The sequence below is a fragment of the Capsicum annuum genome, chromosome 12 (genome assembly GCF_002878395.1).
Source record: "Capsicum annuum cultivar UCD-10X-F1 chromosome 12, UCD10Xv1.1, whole genome shotgun sequence".
Taxonomy (NCBI): Eukaryota; Viridiplantae; Streptophyta; class Magnoliopsida; order Solanales; family Solanaceae; genus Capsicum; species Capsicum annuum.
This window is the reverse complement of record NC_061122.1, coordinates 226808411-226833251: the sequence shown is the minus strand read 5'-3', so window position 1 is coordinate 226833251 and position 24841 is coordinate 226808411. Positions and strand designations below refer to the sequence as shown.

The 24841-nt window shown below is 37.1% G+C and overlaps 1 protein-coding gene and 2 pseudogenes across 1 annotated transcript; all 3 read left to right on the top strand.

Moving 5' to 3' along the window:
• The first annotated feature begins 2482 nt into the window (after positions 1-2482).
• LOC107851505 (hsp70-binding protein 1) lies at positions 2483-8886 on the top strand. Its single transcript, XM_016696561.2, has 6 exons — positions 2483-2760; positions 3740-3882; positions 4188-4238; positions 5700-5921; positions 7837-7939; positions 8069-8886. Exons 1-6 carry the CDS (start codon positions 2672-2674, stop codon positions 8637-8639), a joined length of 1179 nt encoding a protein of 392 aa, XP_016552047.1. The 5' UTR covers positions 2483-2671; the 3' UTR covers positions 8640-8886.
• Positions 8887-10204: 1318 nt separating this feature from the next.
• On the top strand, positions 10205-19891 carry LOC107851905 (annotated as a pseudogene).
• Positions 19892-20174: 283 nt separating this feature from the next.
• LOC107851821 lies at positions 20175-23341 on the top strand (annotated as a pseudogene).
• Positions 23342-24841: the final 1500 nt, after the last annotated feature.

Sequence of the window (24841 nt, the reverse complement as noted above, 5' to 3'; positions counted from 1 at the left end):
GTATAGCATTTGTACCTGTTTTAAACTAAGGCTTGCCCATGAGGCAAGAGTTGCATATATATTAATAATCTAAGCAGTGCAATTAAAGAATAATCTTTTGCCTCTTGGGCAAAAGTTTGAATTTTAACAGTATAACATTTGTACCTGTTCTAAACTAAGTCTTGCCCATGAGGCAAGAGTTGCATATATGTTAATAATCTAAGCAGTTCAATTAAAGAATAACCTTTTGCCTCTTGGGTAAAAGTTGTCAATTTCAACAGTATAACATTTGTACCTGTTCTAAACTAAGTCTTGCCCATGAGGCAAAAGTTGCATATATGTTAATAATCTAAGCAGTGCAATCAAATAATAACCTTTTGCCTCTTAGGCAAAAGTTTTCAATTTCAACAGTATAACATTTGTACCTGTTCTCATCGTCCCTCTTTATGTTTGTGTACGTACCCAAGTTATTTTCTTTCACCATGTGAAGATACGATGGCAACCTGTTGTAGTTCTCTTCGACAGTTCCTCTTATCACCATATAGGCATGCTGTATTGCTCGCCATCCTTTGTTGTAGGATATGATTATTCCGTATTTCCTTCTCATTTCATCTACCACAAAGTTTGGTGTGATTACATTACTAGAGTCACGCACAAGCTCTTGTATGTAGTCATATATGATATTCGATGTCGCATTCCTGTGATCGGACGTTATGAAATCAACCGAGCAACTGTGAGCCTTTTCATATGTAGTAACTTGAAAGAGAAAAAAATCAACAATCTTCGAGGCATGAAACCGCCTCACGCAGTTGTCGTCCAAACATCTCAGTGAATATCTTATTGTGCTTGATTTGATAACCTTAAATTGGATGTTGTGTGTAATTGCAATGTTTGACATGCACATCACCATGTTTTGTTTGTCAAGGAAGATCGACTTGGCATTTACCTCATTCAAAGAGGCATTGTGTCTCAAGAGAGTAGTTTCGATATCATTTATCCTCTTTTTTTTTTGTCGTACCCTCTTAATCTCGGATGGCGGCCCCATTTCTTTAGCTATTTCAGTCTCCAACATTGGTTCAATAACCATTAGCTCATTTTTTCTATCGATACTTTCAATTGATTGTCCCATACTGTATTGCTCAATACTCATTTCTTTTTCATCTATTCTGAGCACAACCCAACCCCTGTGAAAAATGTAACAACAAAAGGTTAATAACAATTTAATTTAGAATATATATCTTCAATAAGCAAAATTATTAAATAGTAAGACATAGTCAATTATTGCCCACGGGACATAACTGTCTAAGTCTTACCTCTAGGGCAAGAGTTGTAGGTCATTTGCCAAATCATTACAGTCTAAGGCAGTGTCAACTCTTACACATGGTGCATAACTGTCTAAGTCTTGCCTCTAGGGCAAGAGTTATAAGTCATCTGTCAAATCATTACACACTAAGGCAGTGTCAACTCTTGCCCATGAGGCATAACTTGTTCATTTGGTATCTAAGTCTTGCCTCTCGGGCAAGAGTTATAGATCATCTGCCAAATCTTTATAGATATGCAGTGTCAATTCTTGCCCATGGGGCATAAGTTCTTTTCTAATCTAAAAGTCTAGCCTCTTGGGCAAGAGTTATAGATCATCTACCAAACATTACACACTAAGCTAGTGTCAACGCTTGTCCATGGGGCATAACTTGTTCGTTTGGTGAATTAATTTTTGCCTGTTGTGCAAGAGTTGTAGATCATCTTCTAATGCTAATTATAGCACTAGTTTGAAATACACGAAACTAATTTTTTGTACCACCTTGACCTTATACGTTTGGTCTTCCCAAAAAATGTTACAATCAACGTTAATTCCCCTATTAACGACCTTTCCCTCCAAGGTCATCCTCCCACAACTACTCAAACACAATTACAACCGCAATAACAAACTCCCCACAACTTGTTCGACACAATTCCTCATCATCTTCTAATGCTAATTATACCACTAGTTTGAAATACTTAGAACTAATTTTTTGTACCACCTTGACCTTATATGTTTGACCTTTCCAAAAAATATCGCGATTAACGTTGGCTCCCATATTAACGGTCTTTCCCTCCAAGACCATTCCCACAACTACTCAAATAAAATTATAACCGCAATAACAAACTCCCCACAACCTGTCCGACACAATTCCTCAATGGAAAATATGTTACTACAACAATGCATAAGTTTGTTGCAAATTAATTCTGAATTTTGTTTACACAAAGCTAAAATCCACCCAACCACCCCAAAGAATTAGAGAATTTTGATGATGAAGTTCTTACCTGGAAGAAACCTTACGGCTGAGAATTTGTTTGAAAATTGATTGTTTTATTTTGGAAGAAAAAGAGATCGATCGTTCTATTTTGAAAGAAAGTGATTGTTTTATTTCGGAAGAAAGAGATTAAAAGTGAATATATTAAAGGGGTAATTTTGTCCCAAAAAATATGAGTTAAAAGATTATTTTAAGGAAATTTTTATTTGAGCTAAAATTTGAAAGTTCGGGTTTTTAGATTCTCCGTGTAGACAGTTCATATAACCATTACAGTATATGTATGTGTATGTATATATATATAGTACCCTGGTTTTCCAAACTATGCTATTTTGACTTTGCTATTATTAGATAGATTTTTGAGAAAGTTTTACATTACATTACACAAGAAAGAAAGATCAATGGCAAAAGAAGGACCAAATTGGGATGGGTTACTGAAATGGAGTTTGTCTCACGCTGATGGTACAAATCCTCCTCCTCGCAATTTGAGGTAATATTATTTTTCATATTTATTTTTCACAATTTGAAACTTGTTAGTTTAATTCGAGGGTCTATTTATCATTCATGTCGTTTATTGTGTTTCGACTATCACATACATTATTTTGTTGTGGTTGATTATTGCTTTTCTAGTAGGTTTTTGCACTGTTCCTTTCCTTATTAGTTGCTATATTTTTGTCACTGTTTTCCTATTTCTTTGTACCTGGATTTGCTACACTTGAGTCGAGGGTCTTTCGAAAACAGCCTCTCTACCTTCCCGAGGTAGTGGTAGTGGTAAGGTTAATTGAGGTATTTTATTGGGTATGTTGTTACTGTTGTTGTTGTTGTCTATCGGGAACAAACTCTTTTACCTTTTAATGTAGGGGTAAGGTCCCCAGACCCTACTTGAGGGATTATAGTGGATTTGTTATCGTTGTAGTGATTTGATGCCTTGTTAATATGAACAACGAGTTAATTGCAAAAAAATTGCAACTTCCATTTGGGATTTGCAATATTTGTAAACTCCATATATGTTCTGAAGGCATAGCTACTTGTGTGCGGGAATATAAGAGGATTGTTGCGGTAGGTCGAGGATTAGCTAAAAATGGTTTGATTATGTTTGGAATGGATAGTGAGGATACCTGTAGTAGACGTTTAAGTTGATACGTGGTTGATTGGTGTTGTTAATCCGTTTGGCCATGAAAAACATAATTTTCCAGAGTTGGAGTTGTGTTTGGCCATGAATATAAATTGGAGTTGTTTTCGAAATTTTGTGAGAGAATTAGTTGTGAAAAAAGTGAAAACGAGTTTTACTTGTTTTTACTTTTCCAAATACAATTCCAAATTGTATTTGGAATTCTCATGGCCAAACGCCTACTAAGTTTCTGTTTTCCCTTATACTTTAGTGGAAGTTTTGTCTCAAAATTGAAGTTTTATCATTTATTGGTCTGGTCAAAATTGAAGTTCTACGGTTTATTGGTTTGGTTTACCAGTGAGGAGGATAGAAAGTGGTTCATGGAGGCTATGCAAGCTCAAACTGTTGATGTAGTAAAGAGAATGAAGGAGATTACTCTTGTCATGCAAACACCAGAGCAGGTCTTGGAATCACAGGGGGTGACTTCTCAAGATATCGAAGGTACTTGGTTTTGAGGCTTTTGTGTATCATAGTTTTTTTTTTTTCTAATGGTTGAAGGGGAGCCTTGGAGTAACTAGTAAAGTTGTTGCCATGTAACCTGGAGGTCATGGGTTCAAGCCTTGGAAATAGCCTCTAGCAGAAATGCAAGGTAAGGCTGTGTACAATACACCCTTATGGTGGGTCCCTTTCCCGGACCCTACGCGCATAGCTGGAGCTTTAGTGCACCGGGTTGCCCTTTTTTAGTGTGTTTTGTCCCGTCCGATGTTATGACTTTTGCTCATTTGGTCTTATTTTCTGGCCGGCAGATATGCTGGATGAGCTACAAGAACACGTTGAATCGATTGACATAGCTAATGGTGAGTTGTTGGTATAATTTTGATCTTTCAGCAACTTTTGCATATGATGATTTGGTATTTGTGAGTATTGGTGTAATCCTCACAAACCTCGAGTTTGGGATTTTGAGGTTTAGATAGTTTGATTTGATATACCACAGAAGGTTGAATTTGATGAGATATCATGTAGGTGTCTAGTCAAAGTTTCCAATATTGCCTACTGATTATCTATTTGATGAGATATCATGTAGAAGTCTAAACTTTGTGATGGTGCCTACTGATTCTCCATTTGAATAGTAGTGTCTTTGGTTATATGAGTTCATTGTTTTACTTATTATATGTTCATCCGGAAGGAGGCTCTCCTCTTTCCTGTTAGGTGAATTATGACCTGAGGGCCCTCCTGCATTATTATCCCTCGTTCTTAGGGGTGGTTATTGGTTTTGTGCAAATAGATATCCACTCTGTGCTGTAGTACTTGTTGAGAAGCAAAAATTGAAGTTTAGTGGAGCAAATTGGCAGTACTATGCAGTCTGTAGATCCGTGTTGTAAGCTTAGTTCTGAAACTTGCATGAGCTGTTGCCATATTCTTTTGATACGACTTTATTGAGAGATATCCTCAATGTCATTGTGCCCTATGAGATGGATGCTTCAGAGTGAGACTCATCAAAGAAAAGGAGAATATAAAGGAAGGAGAGAAAGAGGGTCTTACAGGCTCTGGTATGACTGCAGTTAAGTGGTTTGCCTAAGCATAAAACAAGTGGAAATGACGTGCGGTTCAACATGTTATTGACTCTGATACCTTTTCAAGGGCTTGGCAACTGGTTTGATTCCTTGGATAAAATGGAACACTCATCGAAGAAGGCCTTAAGGGGTCGTTTGGTTGGGAAAGAGTTATTCCGGGATAATTAATCTCGGGATTAGTTATCCCCCCATGTATATGGGATAACTTATTCCATCACTATGGTGTAAATGGTGGGATAGATAGTCCCGGTACTAACTAATACCTCACACCAAACATGGGAAAAATAGTCCATTTTATCCTGAGACTATTTATTCCTTATACCTCACACTAAATGACCCCTAAGAGTATCAAAGAGCATGAAATGAAGGATCTCATTTAATGTCTCGTCCTATACAGCATTAATGTTAAACTGGGGTGCCTATGAATAAGCTATGTTGGGTCTTGAGAACCAGTTGATGCTGGTAGGCAGTTCTTTTTGGATTTGCTGTGTTTGAGGCTAGAGAAAGGAAGAAAAACAGAGGGACCTGTGAAGTGGTTTGTACACTATTAGTGTTGTTGTTATCACTCTAGGAATAGCCCCGTCCTGCCCCAAGTTCCTCCCCATTTATTGTGGATTTTTGTTCTTTTAATTTGTTGGACTATGTTGACAGTTTCTGTTGGAGACTTCAATAGTTAATTATGCATTATTCCCATTGTAAGAAGTTCCAATCTCATGCTCTCTCCTTTTATTGTTAATTTGGCAGATTTGCACTCAATTGGTGGATTGGTGCCTCTTCTTGGTTACTTAAAGAACTCTCATGCTAACATTAGAGCCAAAGCGGCAGAAGTTGTAAGTACAATTGTTCAGAACAACCCAAGGAGCCAACAACTGGTAATGGAAGCTAATGGCCTAGAACCTCTTCTGTCAAATTTCACCTCAGATCCTAATGTTACCGCCCGCACTAAAGCTCTGGGTGCAATCTCATGTGGGTATTTTTTCTATTGATGAATAGTTTATTAGTTGATTGAGTCATTTAATTTTAGGTGTCATGTGACAGCGTCCAAGCGCACATGCAAGTGTACGTGGTCCTATCAAATAATATAGTGGCTTCAAGGAAGCCCAAGTATTGATCTCTCAGGGACTTGCGTTCGCCGCCTATCTAATTCTAGTTTAACTAATTGAGAAAAAGTAAACAAGGAGAGAGTTTGTAATTTTGCAAATTAAAAATAAAACAAATAATGCGTAAAAATAAAATACTTGGGACAATCAATGGAAGAAAACCCAGGGTTGAGGTATTTCGAACAATCATACAAATCTCTATTCCTATCGCAGTTTAGTTGGTTATCGGATTGTTGATTCGCAAGGTTTATGCTACGATTTTAGTCTCCCGACCTCAAATCTTCTATCTAGTAAACGTTGTACCTACAACTCCCGTAGAGATACAAAAATTCTTCTAGATTCATGAAGTTGTTTTCTTGCAAGTGAACCAAGCAAGGCTTCTAGGTATATCCCTATCCTAGATGCTAATTCAAATCCCTTATTTTATAAAAGAATAAGATCCTTGCGCTCTGATTTCTTCGTTCTATCCTATGATTCTCCTCCCGGATTCACATAAAAATATAGATTTATTCTAATGGTTCATTAAAATAGTAGGCTCAAGAAATTAAGAACAACCCACATGATAATCCAAAATTAAACTACAATAAAAAATATTAAAAAGTATTCATGTTCTTGGCCTCAACCCCGGAAAGAGGGTTTTAGCCTTTAATGAAAATATTCATCATCCAATCCCTCGGAATGATGATACAAACCATAAAAAAAACTAAATTAAAGAATGACAAAACCTAAAAATAAGTTGTGGTATCCTCCAATGATGTTTCAAGTTGATCTAGGGTTTCCAAGAGGTCCCAAGATGATCAAAACGGAGTTTGAGACGTTATATTTATAGGATACAAGTCATAAACCGACTTGTATTTGGTTTCCACGCTATTTTACTTCAGCTGGGCAGAATTACCCCGATTTTGGGCATCGGTGCGACGCGGAGACATGCAAATTCACAATTGTCAAAAAATCTGTCAAATTCTAGTAGCTGTTCGCGATTTCAACGCGTCGCGGGGCCTCCGAAAACTCCAAATTAAGCTACACGCGCCATATTTCCAAAAACTTGGGCCTTTTCTGAATCCAGTGATGTTTTGAATTCCTCCATTGGCCACCTGTACAGTCCACACTCGCCCAGTACTTTTCAGGGGTCCAACTTGCATCCAACTTGCGTCTTGTGCTTTTGTTGAGCATTCCGAGCCTTATTGAGTTGTTTCCACTTGATTTGAAGCTTGTATATCCTTAATATATCATCATAATCCATGCACCAAGCATCCTAAATCATTAAACACATCAATTAAGAGCTCAAAACAACACAACATCCTCACCGATGAACTAGAAACACGAGCTAAGCATAGGCTAAATTCATATTGAGCTTTAACTCATTGTTTTCACTCTTTTCTTGATCCAATTGACCCTTGAACATTATAACTAAGTTGTTTCACATATAAAAACATACTAACAACCTTAGTAACTCATTAAAATACATTAGAACTCAACACAAATAGACTAGAAAAACACCTAGCTCAAGCTAGTCACACTAGTTTTCTTGGTTGAACTCTAAATGGTCTAATTGAATCAAAACTCGTGTGGAAACACCATTAAACATTGTAAACACGTACTTGGACACATAATTGCTCATTTATGTCATTATTAACACATATAGCATAAGAATCATCCTCAAAACAAGGCTAAAAAGGCTAGAATAGCAACGCTAGAATGCATAAATACACCCAACATCATCATGTCATACGCTTTCCAATAGCACTAATCAATTGGCTTTTTATTTTTCCCTTTATTAGCTTTAATCAGGCACAATAAGCCTGGGATTGCTGCATTTCGTCTTGCAAATGGTTATGCAGCTTTAAGAGATGCTTTGAGTTCTGAGAGTCTGAGATTTCAGAGGTACTATTTCGATATTATGTTCCAGATGTTTCTGAATCAACCATGGATAAAGTTGCTGCTTACTTTACAGTAAGGCATCCTCTTTGTATTCCCTTTCTAATTGGTATAGTTTCTGTTTTTTTTTTACAGGAAAGCCCTTAACTTGATCCATTATTTACTGCATGAGAATCGTTCGGACTGCAATGTAGTGACTGAGCTAGGATTTCCTCGAGTTTTGATGCATCTAGCCTCTAGTGAAGATGGAGAAGTGCGAGAGGGTGCCCTACGAGGACTTCTTGAGCTTGCCAAAGACAGGACAGGAGAGGATGCTGGCTCCTCATCTATTGAAGAAAATGAGAAACTCAAGCAAATACTCCAGGAGCGAATCGAGGGGATTTCATCTATGTCTCCTGAAGATCTTGGTGCTGCTAAAGAAGAGAGGCAGCTTGTAGATTCCCTCTGGAATACCTGCTACAATGAGCCTTCTTCTCTTAGAGAGAAAGGGTTAGTTGTTCTCCCTGGAGAGGATGCATTACCACCTGATGTTGCCAGTAAGCATTTTGAACCACCTTTGAGAGCTTGGGCTGCTAATAGGAATGAGGATACTAAGCCAAGTAATGAAAAGAAACAGGCTCCCCTATTGATAGGCCTAGGTCCTCCTGCGCAGAATAGCTCTAGTGGAGGCATGGCTGGGGAAGAAAATAGAGACACCTCTACCTGATGTACATGTATAGGCAATACCACAGGTTTTTTTGGCTTAATATATCTTGTGATGTTGCAAATAACATTCTGCGCTAGATGCCTAGTGTTTTCTGGATAATCTATTGTCTTCCGTCTCCATCATGTCATCCTTGCACAATTTTTTCTTCTTTTTCAAATCTTCGTGTAATGCTGTATTTTTTTGGTTGTAGTATATTTAGAACATCGACTGCTGAATCTGTTTTGGTTTTAATGAATTTTCATCATCATATGGAATCTCAACTAGTTTTTAATTTATATATATTTATATATATATACACACTCCGACTACTCTGTTTACTTCTCCGGCGACTCTCTCTCTCCAAAACTCAATTCACCGAAATAGTTCGTTGTCCGAATCTCAAGGCCTATAAATAGCATTTATTTATAGTAAGTACTATTTCTTATCAATTCAATACACGTATCCGAATGTGAAGGCCTTTTGTGTAGTTAATTATTTGACCGAATCTGTGTCAATGAAAGTCGAAACTACCGGAATGTCAAATTTCAATACAAAATTGTTGGACATGTCAAGTTATGAACTCTCGGAATTCCGTATTCCCCATTTTCGGAGCTCCGGCGACGATAATATGGAGCTTCAAGGATTCGGTTCTCCGGTTGCTCAATGTGATGATCAAAAAAGTATCATTTTGTTTCCGATTTCTCCGTCGATACCGGAAAATGGTGGTGGAGAGACGACGAATGCTGCGGAAAGAGTGCAGAAAGTTTACCGGAGTTATCGTTCAAGGCGTATGTTAGCTGATTCTGCTGTTGTTGCAGAAGAACTTTGGTACGTCTATTAACTCTAATCACTACTCCGTTCCAAAATAGCCGTCACGTTTTGCTTTTCGAATGAAATTATTTATTTTTTAAAATTAAAATTGAGATTCAAAAATTGTGCGAAAAGTATTATATTTGAAAATTTTCCCATAAAGTTCATATAATTTGACACAAATATTATCATTCTCGGCGTATGTTAGCTGATTCTGCTGTGATTGCTGAAGAGCTTTGGTAGGTCCATCTAACTAATCACTATTACTATTACTGCTGCTCCCTCCCTCGTTTCTAAATAGCTGTCACGTTTTTCTTTTTGAGAGTTGATTTGAATAATTTTTAGAGTTAAATTAGATTAGATTAAAATTTAGATATTCAAAAGCTATATGAAAAGTATTATAATTTGAAAATTTTTCATATTAATACGATGAAAAAATATATCTTTGAAATTTTTGTTAAAGTTCATATAATTTGACTTTAAAAAAGAAACTGTAACAAATATTATCATTCTCGGTGTATGTTAGCTGATCCTGCTGTGGTTGCTGAAGAGCTTTGGTATGTCTTTCTAACTAATCACTACTACTACTACCATTACTGCTCTCTCCCTCAGTTTCAAAATAGCTGTCACGTTTTGCTTTTCGAGAGTTAAATTAGCTATTAACTTCGTTCATCTTTACCTGGTTGAAATGGCGGCTCACCTCGGGAATTTTATGCGATAAGAAGGTGCCTCCCAAGCTTAAAGGCAAATTCTACAGAGTTGCAGTCCGGACGGCTATGTTGTATGGAGCGGAGTGTTGGCCTGTTAAGAATTCTCACGTCCAGAAGTTGAAGGTAGCGGAAATGAGGATGTTGCATTGGATGTGTGGATTCACGAGGGCTAACAGGGTTAGGAATGAGATTATTCAGGAGAAGGTGGGGGTAGAGTCGGTGGAGGATAAGATACGGGAAGTGAGGTTGAGATGGTTTGGTCATGTGATGAGAAGGGGCACGGATGCCCCAGTTCGTAGGTGTGAGAGGTTGGCCTTGGATGGTTTCAAGCGGGTAGGGTGAGAGGTTGGCCTTGGATGGTTTCAAGCGGGGTAGGGTGAGAGGTTGGCCTTGGATGAAACGGTAGATCGAAGAAATACTGGAGAGAAATGATTAGACGTGACATGGAGCAGTTACGGCTCAATGAGGACATGACCCTCGATAGGAAAGTTTGGAGGAAGAATATTAGGATAGAGGGCTAAGGTGTGTGGTCAAGTCATAGGCTGTAGTTAGGAGAGTTTGGTGTAGCTTGGTTGGTAATGCTAGGGTTTGGGGAAGGAGGTGTCCTTTGTTGGTTAATGTACTTTATTTTTGTGATTGTTGTATCTATGTTATTTTTATCATGTTGTATGCTTGCGACGTTTGTCTATGGTCCTTTGTCTTGAGCTGGGGGTCTATCGGAAATAGCCTCTCTACTTCTTCGGATGTAGTGGTATGGACTGCGTACATTTTACCCTCCCCAGACCCCACTATGTGGGAATATACTGGGTTTGTTGTTGTTGTTATTGATCTTTACTCGTCAAAATAGCTGTCCGTTCACTTTTTTATATCTAACATGAAAAAAGTTGCATCTTATACTACTTTTCGTATAGTTTTTAAATAAATAAATTTTAAAAATATTGACTTAATTTGTCCAACTTAGTTTGAAGATTACTGCTATCGGTCCTAAACCAGAGGTCTATCGGAAATAGCCTCTCTACTCCATATAAGGTAGTGGTATGGTCTGCGTACACTCTACCCTCCCCAGACCCCACTTTGTGGGAATATACTGGGTATGTTGTTGTTGTTGTTGTAGTTTGAAGATTAGTCGAATTGTGAACTATGAAGGTGGCAAGCAATAGATTATGCTAGGTTGAATCACAGTATTCAATTTCTTTCTTCAATTACTTGAAGACGGAGACTGCAGTTTCACGGTGGAATCGCGTCGGCTTAAATGCTTCAAAGGTATTTTTTACACAGTTTCAAGTGCAGCGCAATGAACAAAAGCTTCCACTATACACAGAGTCGGACCACAAGGGTCTATGTATGTAGTATTATATACTGGGTATGTTGTTGTTGTAGTTTTTGGACAGTTTTATTCTGGGGTAAGGCTCATTCTTAGCTGTTGTAAAACAGAAGAAAAATTTACAGAGAACTCAACTTGATTATTCCCTCAAGCTAAAGCTATTAGGGTTTAACTAACTATGTTTACATGTCCTAAAAAGGAAAGAGAATAAAAACCTGATTGGAATAGAGTAAATTAAGTTACCTGGTACCTACTATAATTACACGTATTCTAGAATATTCTACAAAGATTCTAACACCACTGAAAAAAATAAGCTTTTTTCCAATACTGATGTCTCATTTATCAGTACAGTATGCAAATCCTACTTTTTTCAGCCAGGTGGTGGTTCACTTGCAGGTCCTTCGAGTCTATCATGATAAACGACAACGACGACTTACCAGATTTGATCGAGTTTTAGATGCTGGAAACAGAATTCAGCCGCATCAAGGTACACCTACATTATCTCCAAAGAAAAGGAAAAGGCCTGCCAGAAGGAAATCTTCAAAGCATGCGGAGGCTGGTACTGAGTTTGGACAGCCCCAGGCATTAAGCCAGATAGTCAGTGAGCTCTTTCCCACCTACTTCATACACACAGACATGCAGCTTGGAGGGATATCACGTTCAAGATGATGTGATATCTGCTGAAGAGTCAGAATTTCCTGAAGATGATGGGGTAGGGCGTGCTTTTCTTGATAAATATGGCTTGTCAAGAGCGAAGCCTACATGCAGTGGAAGATTCTGTTGGACAGATGTAGATAGGTAAATATTATGAATTATTCCTACATCATAAGGTCAATAACCAAATGGCTGGTCAGTGTGAGCAGAATTTTCCAAAGTTCCCGATGATAATAAGATTTTTGAGCAAAAATCCTTGTCATAAAATTGGTGATTTACTACAAGTTACTTTTTTAAAAAAAAATAAAAAAAATTGGTGATTTACTGCTTCTTCCTTGATGCTTAACCCATGTTATCCTATTCTATGTTGCTCGGACTCTTCAAAAATATCATCGGGTGCGTGTCGGATCCTTCAAAAGTAGTGCATATTTGGAGGATCCGACACGGGTGCGGCAACATTTTTGGAGAGTCCAAGCAACTTAGATCCTGTTACCTGGATCTATGTGGTTAGGTTTATTACTTGGATTACATGAGAAACTTTATATACAGGCAACTGGTGATCGAATATGCAAGAGACCGAGCTGCTCTTGGAGCAAAATTCAATCGTGTAGACTGGGGAAAGCTTCAAAATCTTCCAGCACCACCCGGTGCCTGCAGAAGGAGAATTGCATCATTGAGAAGAAGTCAAGAGTTCAAGAAATCTGTTATGAGACTATGTAATGTGCTTAGTAAGCGACATGTGGATTACCTTGAGAAATCCAAAGATAAAAACATTGAATCGTGAGGGGCACCTAGCAACGGACTGTTATTGTTTTAAACAGACCTCAAACTTCCTCTCTCAAGAGCCATGAGATAACTTTGATGAGGCCAATGTAAAATTGGCCCTGGAAGATGTTCTGCAGTGCAAAAAGTTACCCAAATCAGAAACCTTGAAAGATGTTCAACCTTTCTTTGATAACTGCTCAGATGTTAATACTGATGAAAGACATGTGAGACTCATGCTTTCTCGTCAGTTATTTCATGAACTTTCCTGTCATAAATTAGTTGTGATTTACTTAGATTTAGCCTTAGTATTTCAACAAAAATATCAGCGACTTGAGGTTCCGGCACATGCCATAGGTTGTTTGCTGAAGTGTAGCTTGTCTTGTTTTTTCGAAGAAACTATGACTAACTCAACTTTTTTGCTTACAAGATTGTTATTTGAATTTTTCTGTTATTTGTTTGATGTTCCCCTTCTTTTAGGTTTCTTGTGGTCCTCAATCAGTTTTACTAGTTTCTTCTGGCGAGTATGTTGAAGATTTTCCTGAAAAGACTGAAGATTCTGGTACACCAATAAGCTCAAATAAGATCCCTAAGAAGTATGTGAATCTCATAATTGGCGGCATCCCAATAGTAAATGATTATATGAATCAGCAGCAGTTGCTCATGCTGCAGAGCTATTTAAGCTCATCTTCCTTTGTAGCTCAAAATCTCCACTTGTGCCAACCTTGCTTGCCGAAACTTTAAGGCGCTATTCTGAGCATGATCTCTTTGCTGCTTTCAACTACCTCAGGGACAAAAAGTTTTTGGTAAATTTTGTTTTGTACTACTATGTATTTAGATGCTGGCCTTGGTACATTTCTGAATAATACTCTCTCCATGTCAACTTATGTGATGATATTTCTGTTTTGGGATGCTCAAAACATTTTATGTGATTCCATTAAGTATATTAGTCTATACAGTTTCCTAAATTTTCCAAAATTCAAATTCAGCAAACTATTGAAATTATGTACTTTGATGTCATCTAGGACTAGCTTTTCATTCATCACTGTAATATTCTTTTCCACTACCGCTAGTATAGTATACAAGTCATATTAGCGTCTTAAATTTTGTGCTGGTGTAACCCCCTATAGAAAAGTAGGAGTATAAATTTACAGCTTGTTTTTACAAGTAATCCAGACCCCACTATGTGGGAATATACTGGGTTTGTTGTTGTTGTTGTTTTACAAGTAATCTGTCTCCACCTATATCTTATAACTATAAACGTAAAATCAATGAAATTCACTGTCAGTTTCTTCAGTAGGTGCAACTGTTGCTACAAAGACCCATCCTGTGTCTTGACCTATAATTAGGAAAAGATTCGTCCTGCATCTTCTGTTTTCTCCGGCAGATATTTCCTAAGCTTAAAATTTTTCTCCTTGCAGATTGGGGGACATTCCAATAGTCCTTCTGTCCTTTCTCAAACCTTCTTGAATGGTATAGAATTTTCTCCATTCCCAAGTGATACCGGAAAAAGAGCGGCTAAGTTTGTCAGCTGGCTTTGTGAAAGAGAGAAGGAATTGATTGCTGAAGGGGTGGATCTTCCAACAGATTTGCAGTGTGGAGATGTTTACCACCTTTGTGTTCTGCTTTCGTCAGGAGAACTATCAATTACACCATGCCTACCAGTACCTGATGAAGGTGTTGGAGAGGCTGAGGACTCCCGGACATCTAAATGCAAATATGATGACAGTGAATTTTCTGACAGTGACAGGTATAAAAAACTGAAAACTTCAATGGGTGGTGATAGAGAGATTTGCACTTTCCGTGCAAAAGGTTTTCCAGGAATTAGGTTGTGCTTGAGGCATGCTACACTTTCAAGAATAAAAACTATGGATTTATTTAAAGACACTGACAATTGTACTCGCGCACTACCTGTTGAAGAGCATCAAGCCACTGATCATGGCAGTGTCTCGTTCGACTCAGATGACCAAGTAAATGAACTTAATGATAGTGGGGTTCCATATACTGCAGTTTCTCCGACCGAGTCACCATGGCAAGCCATGACTACCTATGCTGAACGTGTGTGTTCTTTTGGTTCTTGCCTGGAACAGAACTCTCTGGTATATCCGGAAATGTTTAGATCTGCTTATTCAGCTATCCAAAGGGCTGCTGATCGAGGTTTGTGCATGAAAGATATCTCGAGGATTCCAAAGATTCTAGGTATGTAACCACAAAACTACAAGGTGTTCTAACCCCTCCATTTAGATACTCATTTTATCTATTACTCCCTCCGTTTCATAATAAATGAATTGTTGGACTTTGGCACACAGATTAAGAAAAAGAATCAAAGACATAAATGTAACATAGTTTTCCCCCTTGTTCAAAGTACAGAATCATATTTATTTTATTCTTTTTCAGTTGATGGGCCTCTTGGTTGTCAAATCCTCAAGGGTAAATTTAGAAAAAAATTTCAATGATTTACTTATTTTGAAACACCAAAAATACTTCAACAATTCATTTATTATGAAATGGAGGGAGTTATTTTTTTCCCAGAGAGAAAAAGTTTTCTGAAGCTGTCGTTGAGGTGCTAGAAGCATTTGGACGAGTTTTGAAGGTTCGTCTGAATTAGCGCTTAGCAATCTTCCCTGTTCTTTGCACCATCTAATGAAGTTTCATGCACATGCTTAGAGTTAGTAATGAAAGAATTTTGTTGAAGTCTTCAGTTATAGTTTATCTGATGTTATTTTTGTGAAATATAACACTTTTCACTCATTTACTAAATAGGAAATATTAGTAAAGGGATTGTTTTTTAAAAAAGTCTTCCTTGTAGAAAAAATAGAATCTGTTAGTTCGTTTCTTTATTTAAACAGATATTTGTAATGGTATTGTCAATGTGGACTCTCCTGTGTTGAGTGTTACCTAGTCTTGCCTGAAACTCCTCTAGGTCTCTTCATTGTGTGTTCTACTTTTCTGTGTAGTTCGTTTTTCTAGTCAGTTATGCATTGAATCTTGAGAATTTACTTCAGATGAAACTGACTAACCGCTCCTGAAAACAGATGGATATTACCTTGAAATTCCTTGTAGCCCACCAAATTTTCTTGTATTTAGAATAATCGAATACTTTTGTATGTTTCAACATGAATATGCCGATTTTAATTGCCAAGTGATATTAAAAGAATAGTTGTTTATTCAAATCTACAATATATCACCTGAATTTTTGTTAAGCATGATGTACAGTAAGAACAAAGGATGGAAAGAAAAGAAGCTATGAGTGGATAGGCAAAAATGCTCTGATGACTTCCCTGATGTCTTAAATTGGTTTAGTGATCTGAATAATTATGGTAGGTTAAAAGATGAATCATGTGACTAGGAACCAAACTTGGCGTAGTTGTCATAATCATTGACTTCAAATTCTTGTATTACTAATAGATTGCTCAGCCCTTTCAGTTTGGTGAGTTAGCGTTCTTCTAAGTAAAGGTTAGCATGTCTCGTGTTGTGTATTTATATATCATTGAGCCATGTGTTCTAGTGATAAAATTGACTTACATGTTTATTTTGCTGCTGACCAGTTTCGTCACATCAAATAATTTTGTGTGGAGGTAGCCACTATTACTCAAAATAAAACCCATGACATTATGTATTATCTAAGAGTGCAGTAGCTGGACCATTTGGCCTTCGATTTAACTAATCATCTAGTGGGACCACAAAATGCAGGTCAATGCTTATGACTCTATTCGGGTGGTTGATTCTTTATATCGTTCCAAGTACTTTTGACTTCAGTGGCTGCTATTCATAAAGATGTTCCATTATCTTCTACTAAAGATTCTGAGGCTAAAATAGATGAGGAGTCTGCTACACATAATAGAGAAGATCATAAAGATGTTGAGTTGCAGATGGAAATACGTGGGAATTCTGATAAGGTACACAAAGTCACAATTCTTAATCTTCCTAAAGTGGTTGCTGAACCTTCAAGTGAAAAGCAAACCATCAATGAGACCAAAGGTTGTCAGACTACTGAAGCTAGTTCACCCACGAGAAATCACCAAGAAGAACCTATGAGCTTCGCTCTACTGGTTCGCATTTGTGTAAACCAATGTTGCCTTGGCTAAATGGTGATGAGACTACAAATGAACGTGTTTACAATGGACTTGTACGCCGTGTTCTTGGCATAGTGATGCAAAATCCAGGAATAAAAGAGGTACCTTCCTTTTACTTTCGCAAAAACATGGATACCTGATCATCTGTGCAATTTAGAAGTATTACTTTCTAATTTTGTGCATAATGAATTGCTCAAAATGTTAGGGACAATTGATCGTTGTTGGTTGTAGAATAAATCAGTGAATTTCTTCTTAGTTTTTGTTTTTTTCATTTTATCTAGTCTCTTCTTTTTTCCTACTTCAGTCATGGGCTTTTGTCCCAAAAAAAGCCTTCTTCTTAGGTTCATTTGCTTCTCGTTCTTTTTCAATGTTCTCACATAGATTTTATATCGGTTTTTTATGCTTCATGTCATATGGATTCATTTCCCTATTAATACTGTGACTCGATCATTGAATCATAGTGTCATTTTTTATCTTCATCTTGATCATTAATGAACACCAATTTTAACATCCATTTTTTTAGCTTGACTGTTTATGTACAATCTGTCCTTTTAGCAATATATAAACACCGATACTTCCGATATACATTATTAGTTTCAAACTGACTACTTTATTATTGTTGCAGGATGATTAGGGGTGTGCATCGGTCGGTTCGGTTCGGTTTTATATATTATCGGTTCGGTTTTCGATTTTTAAATATGCTAAACCAATAATCAAACCAATAAGATTTTTTTTATCTGTTTTCGGTTTATCGATTTCTTGTTCTTAACGGTTTGGTTTTCGGTTTAACCGATAAGAAAATACTCATAAAATAGAAATAGTAGTAACTAACATGAAAAAAAAATCGAATCTTAGTTGCAACCAAAAATCTACCTGATGTGTTTTAAGTTACAAGAATCGTCAAGTTTTGACTAAATGTTGTTAGGAGAAATTAAGAGTTTGTATTATTGAAATAATAAGTTTGTTAATTTGTAGAAATTAAAGAGAAATATATATATATATATATATATATATATATATATATACATATGTATATATTCTTATTGGGTTATCGGTTTAACCAATAACCCAATAAGAAAAAATCGAACCGAACCAATAACCCAATAATTTTTTTTAAAAAACCGTTAACCCAATAACAATAAACCAATAACATTTTTATCAGTTCGGTTTTGCACACACCTAGATATATTATCTGTCACATGCATGTTCTGAATCCTCAGGTATGATATTTACTTCTGTTTTCTCAGACTTTTTTGTTCGATCTGTTGATAATCAGATAAAATGTAACATGAAGCTGGTTGCCGCCACTTCACCATAGAAATGTTAACTGCAGTTTGTGCTTCGTTTGGTTTCCTTTCTTGTTGCTTAAACCCGTCTCACTTTTTTAGGGAGGATGTTTTTAAGTTTTTTCTTTTAAAAGAAGAGAGTTTAATGTTTGAGTGGTTTCATTGTTTTTTTTTTTTTTTTGATAACCGTGGTATCCTGGCCAGCTTTTGCGCACCTCGACTAATTCCACGGGATACCTGCGACCTCCCACCAGCTTGAGTGGTTTCATTGTTCTTGCCCAAGAAATTATAAAATTTCCATAATCTCTTCTCCAAGGCTCTCTCTCCATTAATTATGAGCTGTTCAAAATTTTCATCTTTTCTATTATATCAATCTGGGAATTCCTCGACGCTGTATCTAGATTAATTGCCTCCGATGTGTATTTGGAAGCCCGGATGTGCCTTGTTAACATAAACAAAGTTCATCTCTTTACGATACTTGTTTCGACAAGGCAAGATCTTTTCTAGTTTGTGAGCTTGTGTGCATCCTAGGACAGCCCCTGGATTTAAGAAGCCCAGCTATGGATTCAAACCCAATAGCTTTTCCTCAAACAGTATTATTTTGTTGAGAAATTCATTATGTACACATTAAAATTAACACTTGAAGTCGTTATTCTAAAATTCAGAGTCCATAAAGTTGAAATCCTGCTGCCTCGATTCTGGCACATCTAGTATCCATTAGTTCATTTGTCCAAAATTTGCTCCAAGGGAACATAATTAGTTCTAATTTTTTGTGGATAACAAAGAAAATCACAGTTTTGTAGTAACGGAGATCTCAAAGTCTCAATAATTATTCAAATCCTTTTGCTAGTAATGTGTTACGCCTCTAACTCCACGAGGTAAGATTTGCATACATTATATCCTCTTCTGACCCCATCGTGGGATTACACTGGGGTATGTTGTTGTCGTAGTAGTAATGTGTTATCAGTATGAGATGAAGACAACTCTTGATTTTTATGAGACACTATTACCTTTTCTCATTTGCTAAAACAATCTTGTTGTCTTTTTGAGTTGCAGAAGTTTGTTAAACATGATGGTCCTGGACAAAGATATCTTTGTGCGTAAGATCCGTCAGACAAATCCAAGCAGAGCACCAACGATTCTGAGTAGTCTTCTTGGTAGCAATTTCAAAAAGGCACAGCTAATTTCAAGGGAGCATTACTTTGCAAACCTCTCTAGTACACACCTGTTGTAGTGAACATATGTAGGTAGATGTTGGATCTTGTTTTGATCTCATTGTTCTCTTGGTACGTGTTTGCGATTGAGGCGTAGTTGTTGTTGTTGTTGTTGTTGTTGTTGTTGTCATATCCTAGTGCTGATCTTTGTATAGTAATTTCTCTAGGAAAAAATACACAAGTTGTATCCCGATCAGATACGGAAGAGGATGTACATGTAATTTCTCTTAGACTTGAGGTCTTTAGAGGTAGTGGTATGGACTGCGTACACTCTACCCTCCCCAGACCCCACGATGTGGAAATATACTGGGTTTATTGGTGTTGTTGTTGTTATTGAGGTCGTTGTAGAAACACAAACTTCAATTCTTGGATTCACCTTTAATTCGACATGTTCAGTTGATGAACTAGTTTAGGTAAGAAGAATCGTTTAACCCCAATAAACTTTCCATTTTCATTTGTGTACAAGTAAATTGACAAGGGGTAATTTTGTGGAAATCTTGATATCCAATCCAATTTTGGGAGTATACACCCCAATTTGCAAAGGGTAAGTAAATACCTTCTTTTGCAATTTTCACATTTCTTTTGCAATTTTCACATTTACTTTTTAAAAAAAAAAAAAATTAATTGAAATTTAACTAATTCGAATTTGCACGTTCCATACTGTATCTGACCAATTGTCGATCCTCTACATTCTTAACAACCCATCTTTTATCTCATTCGAGTTTTTTTAATGGCACATTTCTCCATTAGTTAGAAAAAGTGAATCACCAACTATCATTTTCACCTTGACAATCAAACATCCAACTTATTCGGTCAGGGTGAATAGATCCTTAATATCTCATCACACCCCATATTTATCGGTGAAATTCGGATGGTAAGCTCTCACTTCCAACCTGAAAACTGTGAATTCAAGCTAGAAAGGACCATATTTATAGGTCAAATTCGGATGGTAAGCTCTCACTTCCAACCTGAAAACTGTGAATTCGAGCTAGAAAGGATCATATTTATAGGTCAAATTCGGATGGTAAGCTCTATCACTTATAACCTGAAGATTGTGAATTCTAGCTAGAAAAGACCATATTCATAGGTCAAATTCAAATGGTAAGCTCTCTCACTTCCAACCTGAAAATTGTGAATTCGAGCTAGAAAGGACCATATTTATAGGCGAAATTCGAATGGTAAGCTCTCACTTCCAACATGAAAACTGTGAATTCGAGCTAGAAAGGACCATATTTATAGGTCAAATTCGGATGGTAAGCTTTCTCACTTACAACCTGAAGACTGTGAATTCGAGCTAGAAAGGAGCAAAAGAAAAAACTTTATTTTAGTACTAATTACAATTGTGAGTTTAAGTTATATACACCGTCAGCATCAATTCAAACTAGCTTAATCTCAAAGCTAGACAAAACAAAGGTACTCTTCTTGTTGCTAAGGTAAGGTTGTTTGGGCAATGAATCCAACATCCTCAATTCCCCCAAAAGCTTTATTAGAACTAAAAACAGCTCTCTTTCATGGCTTTCGTTCATTCAATGAACTCAAACATATCCATGCACGTATTATTCGTTTTGGCTTCATCCATTTCAACTCTCTCTTAAACTTACTACTAAAATTTACGTTGAACAATTTCAACCATCCTAATTATGCTCAACTTCTTTTCAACCAAGGGCGAGAACCCAACATTTATGTATACAATACTATGATACGTGGGTTGGTATCGAATAACTGTTTTGGGGAAGGCATATATTATTTTTACGCGATGAGGGAGGAGGGTTTCTTGCCTGATAATTTTACGTTCCCGTTCTTGTTCAAGTGTTGTACGAGGTTGTTTTGAGTTTGAGTTGGGTGTTAAGGCACATGGGGTTGTTGCGAAAATGGGATATGATTGTGATGTGTTTCTGAATACTGGGTTGGTATGTTTGTATTCGAAATGTGGGTTGCTTGATGATGCACATAAGGTGTTTGATGATATGCGTGAGGATTTGAAGAATGTTGTGTCGTGGACCGCGATTATGTCGGGGTATATTGGTGTTGGGAAGTTTAGGGAAGCGATTGAGTTGTTTCGGAGGTTCGTTGGAGATGGGTTTGAGGCCGGATAGTTTTAGTATCGTGAGGGTTTTGTTGGCATGTAGTCGTGTAGGGGATGTTAGTGCGGGGGAATGGATACATGGGTACGCGGTGGAGATAGGTATGGGGAGGAGAGTGTTTGTGAATACGGGGTTGATTGATATTTATGGTAAATGTGGAAAGATGGTGAAAGCTCGCGAGGTTTTTGATGGGATGGTTGAGAAGGATGTTGTTTCTTTGAGTGCGATGATTCAAGGTTATGCCGCGAATGGGCTTCCTAAAGAGGCGTTGGAGGTGTTTTACAGGATGCAACGGGAGGGTGTTAGACCGGATTGTTATTCAATGGTTGGTGGACTTTCTGCTTGTGCTAGACTAGGAACGTTAGAAGTTGGCGAATGGGCTAGTAGGTTGATGGACAGGAATGAGTTTTTCGACAATGCTGTTTTAGGTACAGCGTTGATTGATATGTACGGATGGTATCAGCTTGGGAGATATTCAAACAGATGACGGTGAAGGATAGAGTGATCTGGAATGCTGTTGTATGTATCGGGTCTTGCTATTCACGGGCATGTGAAATCCGCGCTTTGTTGTTTTGGTCAAGTCGAGAAACTTGGTGTAAAGCCTGACGGAAACACATTCATCGGTCTTCTTTGTGCTTGTACTCATGCTGGTCTTGTTGACGTTGGTCGCAAGTATTTTCACAGCATGACTCACTTGTACTCATTGGAACCAGCAATTGAACATTATGGATGCATGGTCATCTTCTTGACCGAGCTGGCTTACTTGATGAAGCTCACTCGCTGATCGGAAGCATGCCAATGAAGGCTAATGCCGTCATTTGGGGAGCGTTGTTAAGTGGCTGCCGGTTGCATCGCGGTACCAAGTTGGCTGAACATGTGCTGAAACAGTTGATTCAATTGGAACCATGGAACTCTGGGAACTACGTTCTTTTGTCAAACATCTATGCATCTAACAACAAATGGGATGATTCATCGGGTCTTCTTTGAACGAGAGACGAATGCAGAAGGTTCCTGCAACTAGTTGGATCGAGATAGATGGAGTTATTCATGAATTTCTCGTTGGAGATACGTATCATTCTATATCAGAGAAGATATACGCGAAACTAAGTGAACTCAGCAAGGAGTTAAGAGAGGCAGGTTATGTTCCAAAAACAGAATACGTTCTATTCGAGCACTTTGTAGGCTGTCACAGTGAGAAGCTGGCGCTTGCATTTGGCTTACTTAGTACTAGACATAGTTAAGTTATACGAATAATTAAAAATCTCCGTTTCTGTGGTGATTGTCATACGTTCTTCAAGCTTGTATCAAAGATATCGGAGAGCGAAATCATCTTGCGCGATAATAACCGGTTCCATTGTTTCCTTAAAGGTTCATGTTCATGTGGAGATTACTGGTAAAACTTCAGCTGGTATAAGAAGGGCAGCCTGGTGCATGACGCATTCCGCTTTCATGCAGAGTCGGGGAAGGGCTGCATCATAAGGGGTGTGATGTAGTCAGCTTACGCTGATGCAAGCATCAGTCCACGGCTTGAACATGTGACCTACAGGTCACTCGGAGACAACTTTACTGTTGCTCCAAGATACAGGAGCAATGCGCCTATATGCGGAAGCAAAATATGGTGTGACAGAACGATATAATTTCTACATTTAGATCAGTCACCATTGGTGAACCAGCTCTAAAGAAACAATCGAATGCTCGAGAGCTAAAGCAGAATGTAATGACCTTGAAACACATTGTATTTTTTATACTTATTTCTAAAAATTACTCAAATACACAATTTATGTTTTCAATATTACAAAAAATCCCAACTCCCTAAACATATTACAAAAATCCCAACACATACACAGAATGTTATGTATATGTCGGTTATGTTATGTATATTAATAAGGAGAAAAAGTAAAGTAATTAAAAAAGTGGAAGAGAGTGTAATTACTTCGAAAAGAGTTGGTATTTATGTTATTTATACTTTTTTTTTTCCCTAAGCCCAAGTAAATCCTTTAAACGCTTGGCTCCGGATGAATTTCTCCATATAAAAAGAAGAGTAAATACATAATTACCCCCTGATGTTGTCTTTCGACCTATTACCCCACGATTCTTACTAAAACCGTTGCAAATATACCATTTTTTGCTGAATTTCAGTCACAACAAAGTGAGTGAATACACACACCAATTAGGTGCTGCCACGTGTTAAATATATTTAATTTCATATTTTATTTATTTTTTTAATAATTTTTTCTTTTTATTTAATTTATCACCCCACCCCACCCCCCTCTTCCCCCACCTCCCCCGCGTACAGCAGCTCCCCTCCACCCCCCACCTCCACCCCCGTCCAGTTGCTGATTTCTCCATTCTTCTTGCTCTTTGAATTTCGTTTCAATAGTTCCAATTTCGTGTTTATGTTAATTTTGTAATGCTTCCTAATTTTATTTTGATTTACGTATTTGTTGATTGTTTAATGATGACATAAAAACTCCATTAAAATGGAGCTTTATAGCTTCTTAAGAGGATATGCAACAACTATAAAAGTAAAAATTAGAATTTAAAATAGACACAACAATCAAATACCAAGAAATAGATATTTTAAAAATGATTTTATTGAGAAAAATTTGAGAAGAGAGATAAATTTTTTCTTCAAACTAAACTATCAATGGCGGAAAAAGAGAAGAGGAAGAAGAGAATTGGGTTTGTTAAAGCGGAGAAGAAGAGATTTTTAAAATAGTTGACAAATAATCACACGTGGCAGCTTTTGATTGGGTATTCAAGTCAACTTTGAACCATTCATGCGCTTTCTGTTCGTGTTTACACGCATAGCCAAAATTTTGGTCAAAATGATGTATTTACAACGATTTTAGTAAGAATCGTGGGCTAATAGGTCGAAAGTAAAGTTTAGGTATTTTTTTGAAAAACTCGGACATCATCAGGAAGGTAATTATGTATTTACTCTAAAAAGAAATACAATTATATTTTTGGCTAACATTTTGGCACATTGCTAATACTATTCCTAAAAATCTTCTTTATGCTAGACATTTATATCAATTAAGATTACACTTATCAACAAAATTAGAGTGTGTGGTTTATATTTCGCTTATAGAAGCATAGCAAGAATTTTTTTTTGCTTTTGAAGGCAGTTAGTTTTATTTTATTGGTATTTGCATTCTGTTGTTTTGCTGTGTTCCTTTTGATATATGTTGCATTCTTTCTTCTTGTACGGTCAACAATTTGAGTATTGGTATCAAGTTCATCTGAACCCAGTACTTTCAACAAAAACATAAATTTATGCTGGAAAATTCACAAACATTAACA